This window comes from Aspergillus tanneri (genome assembly GCF_003426965.1).
Source record: "Aspergillus tanneri strain NIH1004 chromosome Unknown AapTan_3_pilon_pilon_pilon, whole genome shotgun sequence".
NCBI lineage: Eukaryota > Fungi > Ascomycota > Eurotiomycetes > Eurotiales > Aspergillaceae > Aspergillus > Aspergillus tanneri.
The window spans coordinates 4,096,240-4,115,865 of record NW_022984630.1 but is presented as its reverse complement, the minus strand read 5'-3'; the positions used below and the strand labels follow the sequence as shown (position 1 = coordinate 4,115,865).

At 45.9% G+C, this 19,626-nt stretch overlaps 6 protein-coding genes and 1 non-coding gene across 7 annotated transcripts; 3 read left to right on the top strand and 4 right to left on the bottom strand.

Annotated features, from left to right (window-relative positions):
- Window positions 1-319: 319 nt before the first annotated feature.
- On the top strand, window positions 320-1,392 carry ATNIH1004_005158 (uncharacterized protein; the record flags this gene model as incomplete). The annotated part of the gene is made up of 5 exons (XM_033569816.1): window positions 320-482; window positions 531-911; window positions 979-1,085; window positions 1,143-1,334; window positions 1,390-1,392. The coding sequence occupies 5 exons, from the start codon at window positions 320-322 to the stop codon at window positions 1,390-1,392; spliced, it is 846 nt and encodes a 281-aa protein (XP_033428622.1).
- Window positions 1,393-5,211: 3,819 nt separating this feature from the next.
- ATNIH1004_005157 lies at window positions 5,212-5,283 on the top strand. The gene has a single exon. It is a non-coding gene; the product is annotated as a tRNA-Arg (tRNA).
- Window positions 5,284-10,016: 4,733 nt separating this feature from the next.
- On the top strand, window positions 10,017-12,921 carry ATNIH1004_005156 (uncharacterized protein; the record flags this gene model as incomplete). The annotated part of the gene is made up of 6 exons (XM_033569815.1): window positions 10,017-10,254; window positions 10,325-12,055; window positions 12,105-12,302; window positions 12,352-12,403; window positions 12,449-12,792; window positions 12,854-12,921. 6 exons carry the CDS (start codon window positions 10,017-10,019, stop codon window positions 12,919-12,921), a joined length of 2,631 nt encoding a protein of 876 aa, XP_033428621.1.
- Window positions 12,922-13,246: 325 nt separating this feature from the next.
- Window positions 13,247-13,577, bottom strand: ATNIH1004_005155 (uncharacterized protein; the record flags this gene model as incomplete). The annotated part of the gene is made up of 2 exons (XM_033569814.1): window positions 13,247-13,461; window positions 13,550-13,577. 2 exons carry the CDS (start codon window positions 13,575-13,577, stop codon window positions 13,247-13,249), a joined length of 243 nt encoding a protein of 80 aa, XP_033428620.1.
- A 96-nt stretch (window positions 13,578-13,673) lies between these two features.
- ATNIH1004_005154 (uncharacterized protein) lies at window positions 13,674-14,570 on the bottom strand (the record flags this gene model as incomplete). The annotated part of the gene is made up of 1 exon (XM_033569813.1): window positions 13,674-14,570. The coding sequence occupies one exon, from the start codon at window positions 14,568-14,570 to the stop codon at window positions 13,674-13,676; it is 897 nt and encodes a 298-aa protein (XP_033428619.1).
- Window positions 14,571-15,394: 824 nt separating this feature from the next.
- ATNIH1004_005153 (phosphatidylserine decarboxylase family protein) lies at window positions 15,395-16,762 on the bottom strand (the record flags this gene model as incomplete). Its single annotated transcript, XM_033569812.1, has 1 exon — window positions 15,395-16,762. One exon carries the CDS (start codon window positions 16,760-16,762, stop codon window positions 15,395-15,397), a length of 1,368 nt encoding a protein of 455 aa, XP_033428618.1.
- Window positions 16,763-18,368: 1,606 nt separating this feature from the next.
- On the bottom strand, window positions 18,369-19,098 carry ATNIH1004_005152 (uncharacterized protein; the record flags this gene model as incomplete). Its single annotated transcript, XM_033569811.1, has 2 exons — window positions 18,369-18,517; window positions 18,735-19,098. The coding sequence occupies 2 exons, from the start codon at window positions 19,096-19,098 to the stop codon at window positions 18,369-18,371; spliced, it is 513 nt and encodes a 170-aa protein (XP_033428617.1).
- Between the last annotated feature and the right edge of the window lie 528 nt (window positions 19,099-19,626).

The following is a 19,626-nucleotide window of genomic DNA, read 5'->3' as shown; positions in this document are numbered from 1 at the left end:
CCAAAAAGGGTAAAATCTTTGTGCAAGTGGATCAATATAAGAGCGGTCTAAATAGATGGTTGTTGGACTGGGTAACTACTAGTATATAAATTAGGGTTTTAGAGATAGTAGGAGAATGGTTTGCGAGAGTGGGTGAATGTATGCGGACGGTGCTGATAAGAGAAGAGTAATAGCGGAAATGCTATGGAAACATGACATCAATGGATGGCATCACTCATTCAAATTTGTAGTGCTCATCACGAGATTAAGAGGGGCAAAGAGCCGCATACCTACCCATAATAGCACCACTTTCATTCTCGATAAATAGGCACTCCAAATCATGCAGAACTCCCAGGAAAGCGAACCTATGGAGAACAAGAAGAGAGAGATTGTCGGCCACTTTATGAATAGCCTCAAACTCTCTCCCAGCACGGAAGTGGAAGAAGAAAGGCTGTGGCATATAGAACAGGATGATGAAGCAACTCATCTTCCAGACAGTTTTGGTTCGTGCTCACTACCAACGAGAGATTCCAATTCTAATAAAATTCCAGAGCCCCTAATGGCAGACTATACCCAGGCACTTAATGCTGAAACCCACAAAGAGAGATTAATTCAACCTAGACTGGATTCTATTTTGCTTTTGCTATTAGCGGCAGTGAAGAAAATGGACCAGATCAGTGAGCATGAGATATCTGCCGGCGAATCAACACTTAGCTGGGATGAAGCTATTCAGATCTCTGGAGCACCCTACTGGGGCTTCCAAGAAACATTCACCATTCCCCACATTGTTGGTTGGAAATCTCATACCTTGGAGACTATAGTTAACTATGTTTTATGGTATGGGACTCGGAGAAACTTGGAAACAAATTTGGTCGTTGTCAGGTGTGACACCATCATGGACAGTGAGAGCTGGCGGGCTCTGGCAGCTATGTGTAAGTCTATCTATATATATATAAACTACGAGAGTAAACTGACGAACTAACAACAATGTTCAAACAGCAATCGTCCATCGTACCCGAAAAGATGCTGGCAAAAACGGAGAGATCTATGGAATCTGTACAGATAGCTACATGTGGACTTTCTTGCACTTCAGTGACCATAGTCAGGTACGTTTTCATCTCTGGGAGCATCAGCATGTAATTAAACTACTTCTTTCTGTGAAGGTCTCCAAATTAGTTTTGCGCTGGAGCGATGGCCAGCAGAAAATTATCAGTCAAATTTGCAAAATCATCAAACAAGCGACCATCCACAATGCAGAACGATTAAAATATCCAGCCCAGGAAGATGCTATTCTAGACAAAACAGGGGATGCAGAGGCTATTCAGCATGAAAAGGAGGAGCAATCAGATGATGATGTTGCAGATTTTTTGTGGGTATAGTGGCTGCATTACGATTAATTCTAGATTCTAGTAGTTGGGGTAATCTTTAATAATGCAATTCAGCCCTTTTTTGGCTCCCTTCCACAGTTCTTATAATCCAGAAGCATTGCATATTGAGATGGAAAGTAATTATTCTAACATCCGTCACCTTTTCGGATGTCAAGTACAGTGTAGCAGGCTAGATACAGAAGTCACTTGAAAATCATGCCTAAGTTCCCAGTGGTCTCTCAGCTACCTGGGAAAATGTCTTAATGGTTCCTTGGGTGTTGAGCCTTTCGATTTGACAATTACTTAACATGATGCAGGTGATTAAGAAGACGAGAACGGATCGTAGTTCTCTGGTGCCCTTGGGAGACAGATCAGTGGCTTCTCGATCGTTGGATTGCCCGTCGTAAACTGCCTTTGTTAAAATCCCATTAAACGCGGAGTGCTTCACCTCCCTCAGCAAAAGATACATTTTTATGGAACTGTGGCTCAAGGTCTCCATCATAGACTTGTAGTTGTCTGTAATTGTTGCCAAAAACAATATATAATAATGGGAACCGATACTTAAGTCATACACGTAGTGGAGATGTCGACTTGTATGTACGGAAGTCAAGTTAATAATATACTTATTTATCTCCGGGTTTGCCCTCCTTCACAGGACCTGTAGTCGATTTTTGAGTCGGCAGAGATGAGTTCCTCAAGAACCTGAAGGCCTTAATCATAGAGGAAGGTCTTGGTGTTCGGCAGTCTGAACTTCAGCGGGACGTGATGGGTGACTAGAGCGTTCATAAGTGAACAACCCCAAGCCCATCCATCATTCCTCCATTTCCTGCCTAATGAATGCGTGGCCCCTAACAATCTCCCCAATGGGGTCTTAGAATTTCTGCTTCCTGGAAACAAAAGATCTGAACGCGTTTCTGCAAACAAGGCTTCGATTGCCATGCCTCTTAGATTCTTGTCTTTTGGCCGTACTACTACTCGTATCTGCAAAGACGGTGTGCTGTTATTACATGGGCAGTTGGATAAAAAAAAAAAGAGAATTTTTTTAATGCATATCTGTAGTTATATAAAGACAACACATCGCCTACGTAAGACCCAACAAGTCTATTACATAATTAAAAACATCATCTACTCCGAAATCATGTGCCGAGTCCTTCAGAGCAACTAAAACTTCAAACACCTGCCTCACAGTGACATTGCTTCGCTGAACCTTTGTTGCGAACTGGTAAAGTTCTTCTCCAAACACTTTTTGCTGCTGCAAGCCGGCTAAAATGAAACTAAGAACCGGAACTTGGGCCAGACTTGCTGCACACCACTGTAATAAGCACTTAATATACTTGTTTCCTCCGAAAGCTCCGCAGGCCCATAGCCCGGTCACAGTGTAACTATAAGGGTTACCTCTACTATAGAAGCCGTTGTATTCCTTAACGATCATCTCCCGTGACAGTTAAGAGGGAAGGCGAATATCTGGAATCAGAGAACTGTCTTCCATACAAGAGACCCAGTCCTAAAGCGTCCATAAATATCATAGTTAGGTATTCCTTATGTGAGAATCTCCTGTTGGATGGTTTAAAGACGGCAAAACCTCGCTGAGTTCTGCCTCCCGGCTGTAGCCTTGGATTGACACAATTGCTTCCGCACCAAAACAAACCAGCACTTGATTATCAGTAAAGTGGCTGGGCTAGTAGCACGGTAGGATAAGCTTCCGGGGAAATGCCGACATGCAGCTCTTCTTGTGCGCCTGTTGGACCATAGCCGAAACATCTATTTGCTGAATGACATGCGCTCCATGTGGGAGGGCAAGATAGGGAGATACAGTCTGGGATCGTAGGAAAATTGGCTCAATTGAGGTCAAGGAAAGATTAACACTTTTGGGTTTCATTGTTGATTAGCTGATCAGCCATATTGTCAGTAATTGATCAAATTGTGAATGTGATAGGCCATTCATCAAGCAAAAATTAACCGGGGATTTCTGACGCTCTAGGCGTTGTTGAAGCCGGACAAAAAAGGTAAATAAAGCCGTCATATAATACGCACTCACGGCAACTGCATGGGCTGCATTTGACAGTGAATACCAGGGACGCAGGTCAACAAAAGTTTCCGTGTCCCAAGGCTGAAGGGGTAGAGAAATCGGTGAACCACAAGGCAAGCAATTTGTCTACGCGAGAAGGCAAATTCTAGCAAGCCATTTCCTTCTACCAAGGCGATTTGTGGCAGCGCTCCCTCGGGGAAGAGTGCCGCATTTCCAAAGCTACGTCAACTAGAAGTGGCCAGGTTCTGGTGAACAGCCGGACTCAATAGGCTTTTCATCATGTGGTGTGCGGCCAGAAATTCGCGAAACGCGATAGTCTGAAGTACTTCAAAAAAGGGACGTGATATCATGGATAGGAGTTTCCTCGCTATTTAGAATAGCGATGAGGTCCCAAAATGGTATTTCGTACTCGTCGGAGTCAACTAAATCAAATCGATCTGGGCGTTGGATAGTAGGAAAGTAGGGTACAACAAAGGCGCTGTACCATCCCTACTCATAAAACGGGAGGTTTGAGTCGTGATCAGAATGAATGAGTCGAATACTGACACGCTGCGTCAAACCATGTTACGGAAACACTATAATCCGCCCGACTTGGCGGTGCGGAGTATCTGACGATCGATTCAACCCCTGAATCCTTTAGATGAACACCTCAATGAGAATATAGGGAACCGCTTAGTGGGCTCAGTTGGTTGAGACACTGCGATTCCTGGTGTTTCCACTGAATGACATCTACTTCCTAATTGGGCTAGTTGGCCTGTAGCTGATAGAATAGCTCCCTACGCCCCATTTCCCCTGAGTTCACAACAAACCATAGAAGCAATAGTTGGGAAATGAATTATTAAGAAAGATACTGAAAGAGATTTTGATGAATTGGCTCAGTTCTCGCACATCTCGCGTATTCCTCCCCTTGAACTTGTTTTTTTTTTTGAACCTGTCACTCGTGAGCTTCATCTAATTCCAGTGTCCCTTTCATCTATTTACACCTTTCGAATTCAGGTTAGTATTATTTAATCCCGCCAGGGAGACGGGAGACGAAGACTTGTTGAATTCTGGAACTTACTATCATGTTTCTGCTCCCCAGAAAAGATTGAAACTTAGAAAAGAGTAGTCCTGGGCAAGAGACTTTGAAATATATCGACCAAAGTGGGCCAATATTACCCATTATTCAGCATCCGCTCGGTCCGACTTTATTCCTTTGTTTTCATCCTTTTTATCCAGCTCTCCGAGATAGATTCAGATAGCTAGAGACCTTAGAGACCTCATTCTTCAATGTAGATCCATATTATGATTATATGATTGGTGATACTAGCTCATACGCGTATTTAGCTGACCGACATATACCAATGTTGCCTATTTTGTAGGAAAATTTCCGGATTATTGTCAGAGTAAAGCTAGTCCATATTGGGGTGATCATGTAAAGTAATAAAAATGGCGTGGCTATAAGCCGTCCCTCCAGAAGACGAGGAGTACTGTCAACACATCATCTTTCTAAATACAATCAATTCAGACCTATAATCAGAATCCCATAGAATCTGACAATTATTGTCACGGCCTAGTAGCAAATTCAATCTATATAATAGATTTGGACTAAGAGAACTCGCTGAGGAGCTTCTGGCTAGGGCAGCGATGGCGAACAGGCGCGAGGTAAATGAGATCACATAATCGTGAGAGTTGTATTACACGACCTTGCAAGTGGTTGCAAGTGCCCATTATTATACGGCCTCGAGCACTTTGTGGGTAGTTAACAGCCCGCTACAATTATTAATGGTTGTTGGATAGTTTTTTTGTAGGCCTAGTTCATATTACTTTACAATTTTAAAAAAATTGTAAAGACCTGGCCTATTGGCTCAATGGTAGAGCGTCGGTCTCCTAAACCGAAGGTTGTGGGTTCGAGTCCCATGTAGGTCGTTTTTTTAGTTCCCTCGGAAACTGAACCATCAAAGCAAACCGAGATGAATATAAAAAGCTCCACTGGACTAAAAGGGGTATTGGGCTTAGCGAGCTCAGGTATATATCACCTGTATATATTAACATAAGAACGTGGTGGACTGTGCTGTAACCAGAAGCGGCCGTACCCAATAATAGAAAATCATTAGAGATCTCCGACAAATCCCAAATCAACTCAGAACACATTTAAAAGAGGGCTAGGAAGAAACGTAGATATATAAAAAAAGCGGAGAAGCAGGTGAAGAAATTGAAAAGCAAAAAACACCCTCGAGCTCGTAAAAATGACGCACCCTGTGTTCAAAGTCTCCGAGCCGTCTCGTGGCAAACTAAATTAAAATAGTTCTTGACTACTCGATGTTATATGACTTTGTAAAAGGCCGCTGGCTCTTAAATACTGTCGGGTTACTACGAAATGCCTTAGAAAACGAAGAGAACAACTTAGCATATGAAAAGAAGTGTTTGGGACAGAAACATTTGGGAAAGTCAGAGAAATGACAAAAGAGTGGGGAGCCGTCTTTAATAAATAGTATTAATGGGCAAGCTTCCCAGTTCGTCATCGATAATGTCGTAAGATATTATATAATTCTCAAATTGTAGATGGTCAAGCATATCCGTGGATATGCCGGCTGGCCAATGGACATTGTTTGCGTGGAGACGTGCAGTTTGCCAGCACCATTTAGATAACTCTTCCTTCGATCACAGGAGAGGAAACCAATATTTTGAGGCAATCCTTGGGACACTCTGTTCCAGAAGCATAGATAACAGGAACTCTACCCACCGTCTCAAGTCAGCCTAGTTACGTCTTCCTACCTGTGTAATCTGTTGACGGGGGATTGTGGGGAAGACGCTGAAATACTATTAGAATTTCATGTAGACTAGAGGCTAAGGAGTAGACTTACCAATCTTTTGTCTCTCTTTCTTACCTTCCCCGGCTCCGAGTCGTATGCATAAATCGCAACAAACCTAATTTAATATACGTTTGGTTTGCTCTTAGGTATTCTGATTTAATAAAAATAACTATACTAATATAGCCCTGCGAGCCTTAAATAAGAAAATTTGCGCCTTCCTTTAAGAAAATCGAATGATTCGGAGTACCCAATCTCAAGTGCGATTATAGGCCATATGTTATCATCAGGGATAATACAGCGTCCGGTGTCGATAATCCTGGCCTCCCTATCGGTATCACTGATATGGGCGGACAAGCCGTAAAATATCTTTATTCGTGTTGAAATGACAAATCGGCATAAGTGACCCTTGAGATAAGTTGGTGCTCGAGCAAGGATGGTATAAAGAGATACTATGAAAATGGTAATCACCTAGATAGACGCCAAGTGTGTGTGCTTTAGTATCTCAGGGACCGTGGAATAGTTAATTGGTGGTAATACATTTATATCTCTGGTCTATTCTCACTACATACTATCAGACAGTAACATCCTCGATTTCAAAACTAAGAATCAAGAATGCGATAGGATATTTCCATAACTAAATTAAAGTTAGCAGTTATTATAGTACTATTCTAGTAATATAAAAAGCAGTCCCTTGGACAATTCATTAGACCAGTTGAGGAGATGCCTAATACTCAAAGCCATTGTTTATACTTATTGTTCCCTGGCAACTAAGTGACAGTCGGACCTGAAATGAATGTTGCTTACCCTAATCCATTATTCCTTAGAAAGGACAACAACAGCGCTATGAATCAAAGTTTGATTGACGTATTAAAGTATTTAAGGGCTATCTTCTCCCCATTTCCCCTTCCACGGCTATTCTCTGTCAAAATATCGGAAGAATTATCTAGCCTATCTAGAGCCGGTACGATTTTTAGTACAGTGTAATTGCATACTCTCTGACTATCCTCCCTAGAGTGGTTAGAGCTCCAAGCATTCCATGCCAAAAATGTGAGGCTCATTCTCTGCACAGCATTAATTGCCTGTCGAAAGATGCTTAGGAACTTCGACCCGAAGGACGTCATGTTGAAGAGGATTCCCAAATGACAGAGACGGTTTTTGTCTAAGCTCTCTGATTGGTTTCTCGCGTCCTGTTGTCAAAATTATACTTAGCGCAGACGCTGCCCAGCTTCCACACACCATGATTCCCATTGAGCGTAACGAGGCTTACGAGTCCGAGATTCTGTCCCTATTTGAGAGGTTTCAAGGAACGGTCGTTCACATGTCCCCTAAATTATAATTCTTTTATATTATGCTGAGGAAAGGAATATTCTCCAAAGACTATTTTGCGACAAACAGAATTTCCAGGCATCGAGATTTTGAGTGTTGATGGCGCCCAAGGCAAGACAAAACAATCGTCAGCGCCTCCACTAGCCGTCCAGATGCTAGGCTTTGTGTAGCACTTAGCAGAGCCAAGGATGATTTTTGTCATCAGCCACCGAAATATGGGTGGGAGCAGTGGGGGTCGCACTGTGGAGAAAGATGCAAAGAAGGTCCGCATGGACCAGCACGATCTCCTCCCTGACAGAGAGACTGGGCTTACTGAAGTGACAACTATGGTATTAAAAAAAAAAGGGGCAATGCTCCGAAGAAGGCTGCGAAGAACGCAGCAAAAAGGGGAAGTTGATAGACCACTATCGCGCACAGAATAGGATAGTTTTCCTAGAGTTGACAAGCTAACTGTTGAGAAATCAGTGAACATCCCAGATGAAGGGAGCCGTAAGAGGCTATGAGGTATATTCTACCAGTGGATGCTTCTTTTATGACGCTCATGACCCCCAACCCGGGACTTCCAGTCCCAGGAGGCTATGCTTTCTCCTACACTAAATTAAAATTTAGAAAATAAAGAAAATTAGGCTGGATGGTACACTCAGAGGTCCTTCCCATCAGCAGCCTCCTTTTGCATTGTTGTTATCGGCCGTGTGGATGTCAAATGAACTTGGGCATATGCGAGATCTCCGTTTCTTGTCGTTGCGGAGCCCCTACTTGCAGACTCGTGTTGGTACGTACAAGTAAATAAATATAAATTCAATAAACAATATACAGATATTAACTATAGCCGCCGTGCGGGGCTTTGCTTTGCCCTATCAATTTTTAATTAAATGGAGCAAACTTGGCGGTAATCGCATTAAAGGGGAAATTCACATATACGGACGACTTCCAGCAGGTGCTATTAATCAGTTGGATAGGATTGATATATTCTAATACAGCCAGGGAGCAAACCTGCTGATGTATCGCAATTGTCTATGGCACGACTTCGAGCGGCGGCGGAATATCATTGAGCTTATTAGACTTGAGAGTTTCCACATGGACTTAAGACAACGGAATGAGCTTTGACCTAGAGCTTATTTAACTATTAATCACGTTAATGCAGATGGGTACGGCTGAGCGGAGGACGGGAAGCTCTATTTTCCACGCTCTGTACTCGTATATGCGGGACTGTCTAGTTCGTGGGAATAAAGCAAAGACTGAACAAACTCAGTAGGGCAGGAGTAAGAGACGGACGGCACTATGTTCTCCGTACAGAGGAACTAAAGGACAGAGTGAGTTAGTGAGAGTCAGATATCCACTTTTGGAATGAGTAATTTATGGTATGGTAACGTTGTATAAATGAGACATGGAGTTCCCTAGTCTATTTTTTAATACCTGCAGAGAATTTACCCCATACGATTCATTGCCCGAGGTGAGAGTCCATTTGAATAGCCTAGTTTAGCATCGGTACTTGTCAGAAATATATGGATAATTTTATGAGAGTTTGAATAGTCACTGTGTTCAGGATTGTGCTCTGTTTACCCTCTGGAGCCACGGCTTAAATAACTAGCCACTTCACTTTATTACTTCACATGATGTCCCAACATAGACTAGCTTTATTCTAACAGCACTCCGTACAGGACAGCCACCATGTAGTATACCATAGAACTACACTTTCTCCAAATTCTCTAAGAGGTTCCTCCAATGATTCGGTGGTATCAAGAACAAATGTACCATACTCTTACCTATCTAATATCATTCATTGTCCAAACTATTCAAAGAACAGCCCACATCTCCTCGCCTCGAGTCGATGATTCCTGTGCTCGTTACATAAAATGTGTTCAACCCGAAACCTCCGTTTCTGAATAGAGCAGATCCCGGTCGATTCCCGTACCGACCGAATCCCGTTCAGCCCACTAGTAGGGTTTGGTAGGGCTTAGCGTGTCTAGATTAGCCCTCTTGAACCTGCTGGTCTGGTCTTAATTAGAACCCTTCTCTGCTAATTATCTACTGGGTAGCGTTCACGCTGTTGCCTGTTCGGCATAGAATCCTTCGTAGAGAATTAGACTGGGACTAAGTGCTGTATGTCTCTGATTGCACTGGGATAATAAATATAGCCTCAAGACTAATCCTTAGAATGAAATCTGATTCGAAAGGTTCAGACCTCGGGGCTAAATATACCACAGAATGATGATATATACTGAGTGTTACCCCTGAAACGTTATACCATGGTAAACACTTAGTTCATATAATCATGAGATCGACCGGAACTAGTTGATAAACCCTACCAAGTGAAAGCTTAGGATAAGACACTGTGGAGTAGCAACGCCCCAGATACGAGATCAAGTGAATCATACTCCGTCATCCTTGGTTGGAGTAGTATGAGACATCACGGATTTTAGTCGTAGGACTTCGGATCGTTTAAGTGGACAAAATTCCGGGCTGGTATAAAATCCTCGTATGTTACGTGTTAATTATCCTTATATCTGAATCGCCACAATGTCTCAGTTCGAATGTCTAGGAATTCAAACTAAGGAGAAGAAATTTAAACGCCGATTGTCGCAATGGATCCGTCCTTCCGCAAGTATTGAGAACTTCCAGAACACCGAGGCGCAAATCAAGGAGTTCCTGGCTGCCAACGTCATGAATCAGACTCTGGGCCCTGAATCGGAACTGCCCCCAGCATACTCCCCCTCTGAGATGACGCTGCAGACTGCCGAGACCCTTCGCTTGCAACGTGAGTTCACTGCACTATTTATTCTTCATATTAATCAAACGCGCGTCGACTAACCTTTCGGTCGCTCTAGAACCTAGGACTGACACCCCTCCTGATAGTTGGCCTGAGCCTCTGCGGTCTATAGCCCCCTTCATGGAAGATCATCAACACACCCCTTCGCCAGGGGCCTACATTTCCTATAACCCCTTTCGGAATGAGCCGCACCCCGATATACGGTCCAGCATGAGACAGTTCAGCGGCGCTTCGGAGTCAGCTGACTCAGAGACAGTAAAGACTCTAAGAGCGTGTCTTGGCGATATGTTCCAGCCATTCGTGGATGCAATCAAGCCAGCTGCCGAGGTGGCTCTGGATGACTGGCTGAAGGCTGCCATCTGGTGGGCCCTCCGGGGAAAAGCTGCGTTGACGAATTGGCGGGATTCGGATGCTCTGCACACGCAGGCAGAAGGCCAGCCGTCTTCGGAGGAGATAGCTCAAGGGATGGTAGATCTTGCCAAAGCGTGGTGGATCTGTCACCAGATCCTCACCAGGGACGACTTCAAGATCATGACGTCTGATCTTCGTCTCGAAGGCACCCCCCGCGGTGCGCTGCTCGATCAATCTCGCTGCGTTGTTAAATACCTAAAGCGGTTCGAGAAGCACATCACGAACTTCCTATGCGGGGGATCCGACTTGGCTGGGACTCTTGGAGTGGATAAGAGTCTATGGGTTTTCTATCCCTCTTGCTCGGCCTACGACGCGGCTGTGCTGGACGGTGGTAGCTTGGCAGTGCAACGAAGTCCTTACCCCCCTATTGCCTTTGGTGACACGGACGTACTCTATTCCTATGGAAGCGAGTTCGTCGAGGTGACACTACTCAGCCAAGAAGGGTACGCACTTCCATCGTCCATGAAATGTGTCCTGTCTTTTGTTCGCGAAATGTGCAGCTGGGATATGGTCGGCGTCATTTCTAGCCAGACAGATCTGGTTAACATTAGGATACAATCAGATTCATCAAGAGGAGCAACATGGAAGGATATTGAGTGGGAGGTAGACAGATTATCGATGCTAGTCAAACTATCCCGCGGATACTTCCTGAAGGTCCGCTTGAGCGAAGAGAATTTTAAAATTGTCTGGGAGGTAGCGCACCAAGCCGTCTCAACAGATGCCAGCTTCGTTGCCGATAACCAGGAGCAGCTTCTCTTTGACGAGGAGATCAAATACTGTCAGTACATCAATCATGCCCGCCCCAGCGACTTTCCTGCCAAACCCACGAAGCAAGGCAGGGTTCGCCTGTTCAAAAAATGGGAAACGGTGGCTGAAGGAACCGGCAAACGCAGAGCGCATCGTGGGTTTCGCATATTCGTTTCGACGCCCCCGCATAGCAGAACTGTCAATCATGTGTCCAATATTCTGCACAATAGTTCACCCGTGTCATGTAGCTTGATTGAATCTGACGATGGATCTCCGGGAATATTCCTACAGCTTCTCGAGGAGGGTCAGAAGCGCTCCTTCTTCTTATACTTCTATGATCTTGAATCTCGCAGCCAGATACACTCCCTCCTGCTAGATTTAATCCCCGGTGCAGGGGAAACAAGTACACAGGCCTTTCATATACGTTCCTATGTGATCATGGAGAGCCAGGCGGACGGGTCGGGAGAAACTAAAGGAGGTCAACACCTCGACTTGAGAGAGAGCCTGGCGTCGGTCATTGAGCAAAAGAATGACCCGGTAAGAAGCGCATACGGAAAGACGATTCTATCAGAAAGCCTGAGAGTCGTTATCGCCAGCGACTGGAGCTCGATCACAGACCGGATCAATATAGGTGAGCCGATTCGTGTCCCGGATACACATGCATGCTGATGAAAGTGCAGGGCCTGGACAGTTGGCAATATCATTATCCGTGATCGATGACACCATGATAAATATTCATAGACTCCCCCAAAAGGATCTGACAATGACAGTAGCACACGACCTCGTCAGTGAGGAGATGCTCAGAAAGGCTACAGACCTGCTTCATAAGGTGCAAGACAAACCATCAATCAGAAGGATCCAATTTGCAAGCGTCGATGGTAGGTTCCTCTTTGTCCAAGTGATAAAACGACACGGCTAATGTAGTAGATCTTCACAAATTCCAAGAATCTATCACTGGATTTAAAGTCCTTTTTGACGGGTAGGTGCTCATGTCTCAAGTAGAGGATCAAGCTCATCCACGCAGCCTGGCAACTCAGTTCCTCATATCGCGACGACGGAAGATGATCCCAATACATAAACAATGGGAGGCCAACCTCACTCGCGTGCAAGTTGTGCAACAAGGCATCAAGATCCAAATAGTGGCCTTTTTCTATCAATTCCACCGGTGGAAGAGCATAAATTTTGCCGTAAAAAGCACTGATGAGTTTGAAAAAGTAGATCAAAAGGGAGAATGGGGAATCCGATTTAAAGATGCGAAATATGCTCTACCACGGCCGGATACTCAAACATCAGACTATGTGTGTCTGGATGAGTTGGCTTTTCCCACAGAGCATGATGATATTGGGATTCTGTTTCAAGATGCATCGGGTGAGTTTACTACTGTTCTACCACTCTCATTAGAAAGAAGTAACGCTAATACAATGTCAAGTGCGAGATAAGTTTGCTGAGTCTCTGCCTGGGGCGGTAGGGAATGCGCCCAGGAGGCTATTGTGTTAACGATCTTTATACCTTAGCTCCAAGGACAAGGCCAGTCTTTCGCTCTGCATGGCTGGTCATCAACTTCCTGGCCAAGGACATGAGAAGTACATTAAAGCATATCCGTTCTTCAGGCAATGACAATATACCAAACCCTAATATAGCTATATCTTAATCACAATACTATTGTTAACCATTGAGACGTATACCATGTAGAATAAACTTACTCCAAGGATTCATTATAAACCCAACACAGTCCTCTCTACTCCCCTGGACACACAGCTGAGCATCGCTGGCTACTCCAATTGCGTACGATCTTTATGATCAATTCTTCCACGGTGCACCCCTACGCGACACGTCCCACAATCTCCTGCTTTGCAGGAAGGGATATAAAATCCGGCATTCGCAGCGCATCGAGAACTCTCCGAGCCTCCAATGTGGAGCTCCTTCTTAGGGACTCTGCTAGTTCAGCAACGAAGGGATCTCCCGTGGAAGCGACGCTAAAGGCCTCGAAGTGCACGTTTCCATTAGGGAAGCCGATCTCGTTGGTTGTCTGCTGGACTGCGGTCATGAGACAACGGTCCGCCCGCAACAATAAACATGGGTATCTTCATTGGCTTGGCGCAGGGTTTTGGTGGTGTCGTATTACCTCGGGGATTTGTCTTAGATGGTGACATTGTTGCCGAGAGTCTTGAGGTATCGTGCAAAGGCCACATCACATCTTGAGGGGTACGCACCAGGTAATGATGATAGATCTTGCCCATCGATTGCAGCTAGAGGGCGGACCCAACCAGCGCAGCCACTCCTATCCCTCCGGCGATGAGGACATGATTATCTGTTTCTGTGGAGAGAGAGAACATCGCAGCAAACTTGGAGACGGACATCGTCACTCCCTGGAGATAATCGTGCAGGAAGACTGAACCGCCTCGACTTGCCTCTTCATCCAGCGCGACGCCCAGCTCAAAGCAATTCTGATTGCCTGAAACTACCGAGTATGCACGAATCAGACCATTACCTAACTTAATTCGCACATGCGTCCCGGGCTTGACATCTTCAGGGCTGTCCACCGGATTCACAGCCTGGACTCTAAACGAACAAATCCACACGGTCTCTGTCTGTTTCTGCGCCAATCGGTTCTCCGCCCAGAGATCCATGGTCGCCGAGCTATCACCTAGCAGACGAGCCTCTTGATTCTCAAAGACCTTCTTCACCCGGTTGGCGAAGATCGAGCGAGTCTCCGTACCTAGCAGCTCCAGTGTCGCCAACGCCCCCAGGGCCTCGTAGTTCCACATCTCGATATACAGATAGTGTTGCACGCGAGAAACCGTCCATGCAGAGTTCACGCGCTCCTCCAAGGCCATCTCGTCGCCCGGCTTGATGAACCCTTCCTGCAGAACCCGATAATACCATCCCGTGCGGGAGCGTTCCTGCGACAACCATGACATTTCTTGGACCTGGAATCGGTAACTGAGCTTGAAACAAGGTTGGCGTGGCCGAATAACCTGGGCCAGGGCATCGCGACCAATGTGTATGATATTGCCGATGCAGATGTTGCGCCCGTTGACGTGTCGAGATGCGCACTGTCGGGATACTCCTGGTCCAAGTGGTGTAGTGGTCGGCGCAGTATTGCAGCAGCACCTTGTCGGGTCCGCCGTAGAATTCGTAGGCATTGTCGTGCCCGCACAGCCCAGAATGTTTACGTGGATCGCCTCGTGACCGGGAGTCTTAAAGATAGCGGATCGCACGGAGAGGCGAAGACGGGTTTAATTTTGCCGGTACGGACGGTACGGACCTGCAGGAGGCTATCATGGTAGCACAGCATTTCGAGGGATTGAGGGACTGTCATGGTGAGATGGTGGGAAGAAAGGACGCACGCGTCTGTGAAATGCTTATAATATACTTTATAGTGTCTTGGGGAGAACTGGGCCATCTCTGGTCCCCGTTAGTGGCGGAATTCCCTGAATGATCCATAGTTCATCAAGCCAATACCCTGCATCCACAGGGACAGAGATGAATGTTCTAAGCTTAATGTCTACCCTGTCTATCAGTAAATTCCTGGTATTCAGCTGAGGCGGTGATGATGTGTAAGCACCATGTTTGATGGGATGAACGTGGTATTATATGTATCTATAGACTCAAGAGAAAACGCACTGATGGTGCTAGGATTGTAGATATTTCAGCTCCTTCTGAGAGTTCCAACTGTTACAGTTCTGTCTCTTGCTTGAGTTATGATGCCCTGAAAATGAAGGTTTCGTCATACTATTTATCCCATCCCAGGATATCAAGAGGACCACCTGTCCACAATTTTCTTACTGTAGCCCATGCTGGCAGAGAAACCTCCATATTTCAACACTCAAACTTATCTAGTCTTGAAGTATACTTGTTTTTCATTTTCATGGATTTGCTACCAAAATTGAGAATAAACAAAGATGTGAACAAACAAGAATGGACAGATTATTGAACTTCACCGACAGCGTGGGAAAATTCTTGGGCATCACACAACTTTAGCCAATTCACTTCTCACTCCGAGATTTACCGACGCTATCTCGGGGTACTGTGCCTTGGGATTGAACTGCAGCTTTTCCACCGCTTTTCTTTCAAAGACCAGGCAATGAGTAGAGCCACCACCATGGAAAGCACCCACGAGATCCCCCTTGTCGACAACCGTCCCCACCATAAGACTATCCTCCCACTTACAAGTCGATACCTCGGACATGCCAACTGGAATAAAGGCCACAAGTCCGATATTTGCACCATCTTGGACGTCCGTGTTGATGATAAGAACCCCCCGAGTGGCCACATGGGTGATATACCGCTGGGATAGATCCGGACCAGCTGGATCAGGGCCACTTGAACCTCCAAATCCCGCCGCTGCCGTTTCGGCATAGTACGTTCCCTTGAGAACGGTTCGATATACAACCTCACCTTTTACGGGGGCATGCCAGCAGTGGTAGGAATCCGCACTGAGGAAAGCTTGGTAGACGGCGCCACCAACAAACCGTTGAACATAGTTTGCAACCTCACCGTCTTCTTTGGCTCCGAGCATATCACGGAGCGAGTATGGGGTGCCCTTCAACCAAAAGGTGTTACGTCTCGAGACATCCGTGTCAAATGCCAGCGGGAAAGATTCACAGGCATTGACGACTGCCGACGGATCTAAGGGGCGAACATCAGTCTTGAATTTGCGGGTGAAGAAGTCATCCCAGCAGGCATAGTTGAAGAAGTTTTGCGGAGTGCCACCGGCAGGGAATTCGAACAACTGATCGAATTTCCTGGCAATCCCTGTGACCTCGTTTGCCTTATTCTCCAACTGCTTGATTGCCTCGGGCTTGCTCCACCCAGCTATAATCAGAGCTTGGTTTCCTCCGTTGCGATTTTTGAGGTATTCACCCCACTTGTTCAGGATACGCTCGAGACATTTGTTGACTCGAGGATCCAGGAAGAACTGGCGCCCACTTACCGTACCCATAGGCCAGTCCACGATGATATTGAACGGAAAGCCAATGAGACCACTCGGTACACCATTCTGCACAAACCACTCGGGAACCCTGGTCAGGAGAGTATTGAATAGATACAGCATGGTTTTGTAGTTTCGGACTTGTTTCTTGAGCGTGGTCGGGTCTTTGTCATAGGGGGCTTTGGTGGGGATTTCCTCGAACATAGCATTGGCAAGCATGTATAAAGTCGAATCGTTTTCAATTAGCTGTCGGAACTCATCAACTGGGTTTGGTTGTCTGTCCCCCAGAGTTGGAGGAATCAATCCATCAGTTTGGTCAAGAAGCGTTGATATCCAGGCTCGACGAAGCCCGAAGTCCTCTGGCATCCACCGGCCATAACCATGGAGGATGCTTCCTGTTGCCATTATTTGCTTGAATTCTTTCTTAAAGTAGTATACTAAGAAGAGGGTGGTCAGAAATAAAGAAAACCGTTGGTAAGAGGAAGACAGGAGCCAGAAATTCTCCTAGAACAGGATTCTTGAGCCTTTTTATATTCGCATCTGTCAACAACAGACGCAATGGAAATAAATCCTCGCAGCACGTTGCTTTTCGATGATGGCGAGTAAATTGCCACCACATTGCACTCCTGCAGTATTCCTGCATGCACACGTCTTCCGACATGTGAATTTCATTGATCATACAGCCAATTAATTGACCTTTTCGACATTGGCCTTGGATCCACCCCCACATTTTTCAGGTATCTGTCAAGGCTCTCTAGGAATATTCTTTCTGAGGGTGGTGGCGTTGCTGAAATGGCTCAGATCAAATATGTTGGTACGATCACTTGCTGTTTCCAGTACCTGTTTCTCTCAGCTTCCTACAAGCGTAGATGAGCGTTCTCTCGAGTGAGGGGTTTTCACCTCAGGATAATTAGCATGACGCTCTCCACTTTGGATCCTTGTCGCGCTCTCGACAAGATCCATATGACACAGGCTAATCGAAACGCGGGGCTTTGTAGATCAGGCGGACTGAGACATACGTACGGGTGTTTATCTGTCTGAATCCAGTTCATTATCTGCTGAACCTTTATGCTGGCCGTGCGGGATGTGATTCTTAGTTGGTATACAGCAGTTACCGGGCTCCATACATCCGAGAATTAGTTAATAGTACAGACACCTGCTTTGTTTATTCCCTTCAAACCCTCTAAGTTGCTTGACGTGTGTAGCGCAAAAGCACCGTGCTGCGAGCATGCAGGCTAGAAGCTGCAGTACTACCCGAGGCTGGGATACCTTCTGCGGGGTTCCTAACATGCGTATGAGGTGTCATTGCAAATTCAGCTGCTGGTGGTTCATGAGAGGGTCTGCCTACTGGTGGGGTTAGATGTACTCGTCATCGAAGGATGTAGAAGTCTTTGGTCGTCAAAGAAGGTATGATGGACGCTTCATAGTGGTAATGTCAATTAGTTGCGTGAAATGCTATTATCGCTGGAACAGAATCATAATTACTCAGTAAGAGATCTATTAGACTTCTCATATAAGCTTCAGACCATATATAACTGCCTTGCTACTCAGTAACTACTAAAAGGATGCCAGCCATCACGAATACTATGCCTGACATTTAGCAACAATCCTGCACGATTTACAAAAATGGGCCTAGACTAAAATCCAAGAGACGTAAGGTGTCGTCTTAGAAGTATGGTTCTAGGAGACTAGGGCAGATTCCCTCCGGAAACTTCGGATTCGTAACAACCCCGTTCGCGATCGTAGCTGTCCCATCCCTGTCTGCATCAATCTAGTTCTGTGCGCATGTAGCCGGCATAGCTTGCAAGTAGCACATCGAAGACGGAGTCGGCGCTGGATCGAGTGTAGTGGTTGAGATCCAGGTTCCATCAGTTGAGTACCCATCAGTTACTTTAATAGTTCCCGTAGCAACATCTTTGTTCTTCATCACTCGGTCAAAAATATGATATGCAACCTCTGGCTGCAATGCAGGAATTATGTGTCCGGACTGGTAGACACGCATGAACGAGAATCATCCATGTTGACGGATTTGGCCCACGGGCGAGCCAGTATCGATAGATACATCTGCATATCCAGCTTTCTGGAATTCATCCGACTTTGCATAGTTCACACTGAGGCTCGACCGTTCGCCCCCAACCCAGTTACATGCGAAATCCCGGTCTCCATACAGCATAGCGACGGTTATATTTGAGTCCAGCAGTCCCTGAAGTTTTGCCGCGTGAGACCTGGGATGCTGTACGCATTTCTACCATACACAAACTCAGGACGTGAGGATATCTGGGTCAAGAGATCAACACAACTATTGATAATTCCCAGTGTTGTCAGATTGACGGGAAGCAAACCCTCGTCAATATGCTTGTTCTGTTGCTCGACGTACGCTGCGAATCCAGGACCATATCGGCCACCATAAGATTCTGTCCAGTGCCTGGCGGCGTTGGGTGTCGTGTTCGCGGTTTGGCTCGCATCCTGGCTACCAAACACGCCAAGGATAACTGCTGGGCCCGAGGGCGTTGGATTCTCTGAGTCCAATAGCATGATTTCGCCGTGGTCAGATCCAATGTCCCGACAAACGGGACATTGTAGCTGAACCCCGTTTGCACTGGTTGGTCCAGATACAGAACGTTGTACTGCTGGTTCCAAGACCACGGGTTCTCGCTTGTTGTCAGATTAGGGTTGACATGACACGGTCCGTTCTCGGTGAACAAAGCAAACATAGGGGAGGCGCCTGGACTGCCGTTCATCCATATCACTAGTGGTGCAGTTTCTGGATTCTCTTTTGCCTTGAAGTACCAGAAGAATATAGTATGGATCGGATAGCTTTGGTCGGTTCCCACCATTGAGTTTAGTGGGAAGTTGACGTAGCCTGAGCATTAGTCTGTGCCTCCGCAAATTTCGCCCTGGTTGGAAGGTAGTCAGTTAGTCCTGTTGTTTAACACTTGGCTGCTGAGTGTCGTACCGGGACTTTGGTGTATGTGACATCGGCATCTTGTAAGAACCCGTCCGAAGAGCTGAGTGGATACTGAAGTTGCCCTATGGCTTGGCCTTGCCGGCCAGTAGTTTGATCAGCTCGACAACTGCATCCTTGATATTACAGAATACTCGATGTGTTTTGGCAAAGTGAGAACGAGGTTATGCTGAGACACTGGAGTGTAAATTATATCAGTTCTTAAGTATACTGCTCCTTGTGGAGTCGCGTTCACAGGAACAATGCCTTGTCTCAGTTGACATTGTTCAGTATAATTGTATCATATATGCTGCTACAGTGCATT